Source organism: Penaeus monodon, chromosome 22, assembly GCF_015228065.2.
Source record: "Penaeus monodon isolate SGIC_2016 chromosome 22, NSTDA_Pmon_1, whole genome shotgun sequence".
Classification (NCBI taxonomy): Eukaryota; Metazoa; Arthropoda; class Malacostraca; order Decapoda; family Penaeidae; genus Penaeus; species Penaeus monodon.
In genome coordinates, this window is record NC_051407.1 from 15,316,806 (window position 1) to 15,318,864 (window position 2,059).

The window sequence follows — 2,059 nt, forward strand, 5'->3', positions numbered from 1 at the left end:
AAATATCCAGTAAAGGATTACTAAACCTAGTCCATCCTTACATAATAAATAAAAAGAGAAAAACATTCACATCCCATACCTGGCATGGCACATCAGCGCTAAAAGGTAAGAGCACAGTGGCAACTTTCTTAGTAACATGATGAGTGATAAAGTAATGTCCTGTCAGATAACGCAGGGCAAAAGTCCACTGGCCCCGGATAGGCGTTGCACTCTCCCCATTCAGGTTGCCTGGCACAATGAACAGGATTTTGCTTGCCTTGTTCATTTGTTCACTTGTCCAGTTATTGGGGTTCTGGGAGGGAGACCAAAGTTTTCTGTTACCATTTTTACTATTACCTTCTGTTCAGGTTATTGAAAGAATACACTTTGTAATATGCAAGCTGCTTATGTGTGTTAATGTAAAAGTATATGAATTTGTACAAGTGACTTTTATACATATACTTTATCTTAATGCATTATTACAGGAAACTTGTAAATTGTTCAAATATTTAAACAATTTTGGCACAAAGAGAAGAGAATTCCTGACATGCAAGAACTTACTTTAATTAAAAGAAAAAAAAAATCTGGGAAACAGAAAATACAACAGAACAGAAAAAAAATTCTCAATACCTCAGTCCCCACATCAGTGTCTACAATATATGGTTGAGCATAACAGGTGTCCTTAAGAAACCCAGCAAGAGTCTTCACCAATTCCAAACAAGCGCTGTTCTCTGGCAAATAAATCAGCAGTACACTGGGCAGGTTCTGTCTCAGGGTCTCCAACAGTTCTGTAAACAAATCTGGTCAGCTGAGATGGGCAACTCAAGACAATCTATCATCAACAGAAAAATTATAATAAATGTTTATAAAGGTGTGAATGACAATTAATAGTATCACAATGTAAAATATATGTACAAAAACACAGCTGCAACATTTGATTTCCATTTTTTGAATTCTTTTACAAAAGCAAGAAACTTAAAAAACGTGTATAATTTTCATCTGAGAATTATGAATATTCATTGCTTATTGAACCCAAGATACTTTATCATCCAACTGTATACAATATGCATGAACTACTCTTATTAGGCCCTGGATCAAGTCCAGGCTAGTTTGGGCCTCTATTTAATACTTAATGTACACTATATTCAGGCTCAATTTTCAAAACAAAACAATTTATCAACTTCCTTTAATATCATATGTCAAGAATACTTCCTCCCTTATATCTGCTTCTTTCCACAAAGAATGGTTTCACTTTTCTCATTTACTACATAAATGAGAGAGTACATATTTCAACAAGCACCACTATTATTTACCTGCAGATTATTCCAACAAGCAATAAGAATATATCCCCAATTTTCCCTTCACTTTTTCATCTACAATTGTTCAGTCTGCGTACTTCACCAGCTAGCAAATACTTCAGATCCATTCTCTTAACTGGATGCAAGACTAAATAACTGTAACTCACTTTTGTTTTCTTTGGTGCGGTGATGAAGGGTAAAGGTGAAAGCAAAGGCAAATATAAGGATGAACATACAGCTGATAAATATCCACATTCCCAGCTGGCTTTCCTTCACCTCTGTAAGTCAAAGACAGAACATAATTGAGACAGTAAGTTCCATGGTTCTTAACATAGAAGATAAAAAATAACTTGCTTATTGGCCAATACTTAGGTTAGGATATGCTTTGGCAAAAACCAACAAAAAATCTGCTGAATATTAAAACAATATCTGATGTAGCTGCTATAAAATGTTTGTTGTTGTTACATAGATGAACCACTACTTTTTTATATAAACAGTTTTATCAATGAACCTTTACTGCAATACATTGCTGAGTATAACATGTTTTATAATAACTGTTACCCTTTTCTAAAAAAAACTAAAATTGTTAAGGTAATGAAAGCCTTCATACTAAAGCTGCAACCATATTTGCAGTAAGGAAGTGGTATCAGCTGTTAATGGTTTTGCTCTTGCATAAGACATGGCTATATAAAATCCACATGCAAAATGAATTCAGTTTACAGAAACCAACAATTTTGGTTTACTATTTCAAATCCACAGCTACTCAGGGCTGGATTTTAAGG

At 34.2% G+C, this 2,059-nt stretch overlaps 1 protein-coding gene across 1 annotated transcript in view; it reads right to left on the reverse strand.

Moving 5' to 3' along the window:
• The window catches only part of LOC119586945, a 25,597-nt gene that overhangs the window by 1,363 nt on the left and 22,175 nt on the right, over positions 1-2,059 (reverse strand). The window contains exons 7-9 of the mRNA XM_037935678.1: positions 1,445-1,555; positions 610-767; positions 80-292 (exon numbers count right to left, since the gene is read on the reverse strand). Of these exons, the coding sequence (XP_037791606.1) occupies positions 80-292; positions 610-767; positions 1,445-1,555 (482 nt within the window). The remainder of the gene's footprint in view (positions 1-79; positions 293-609; positions 768-1,444; positions 1,556-2,059) is intronic.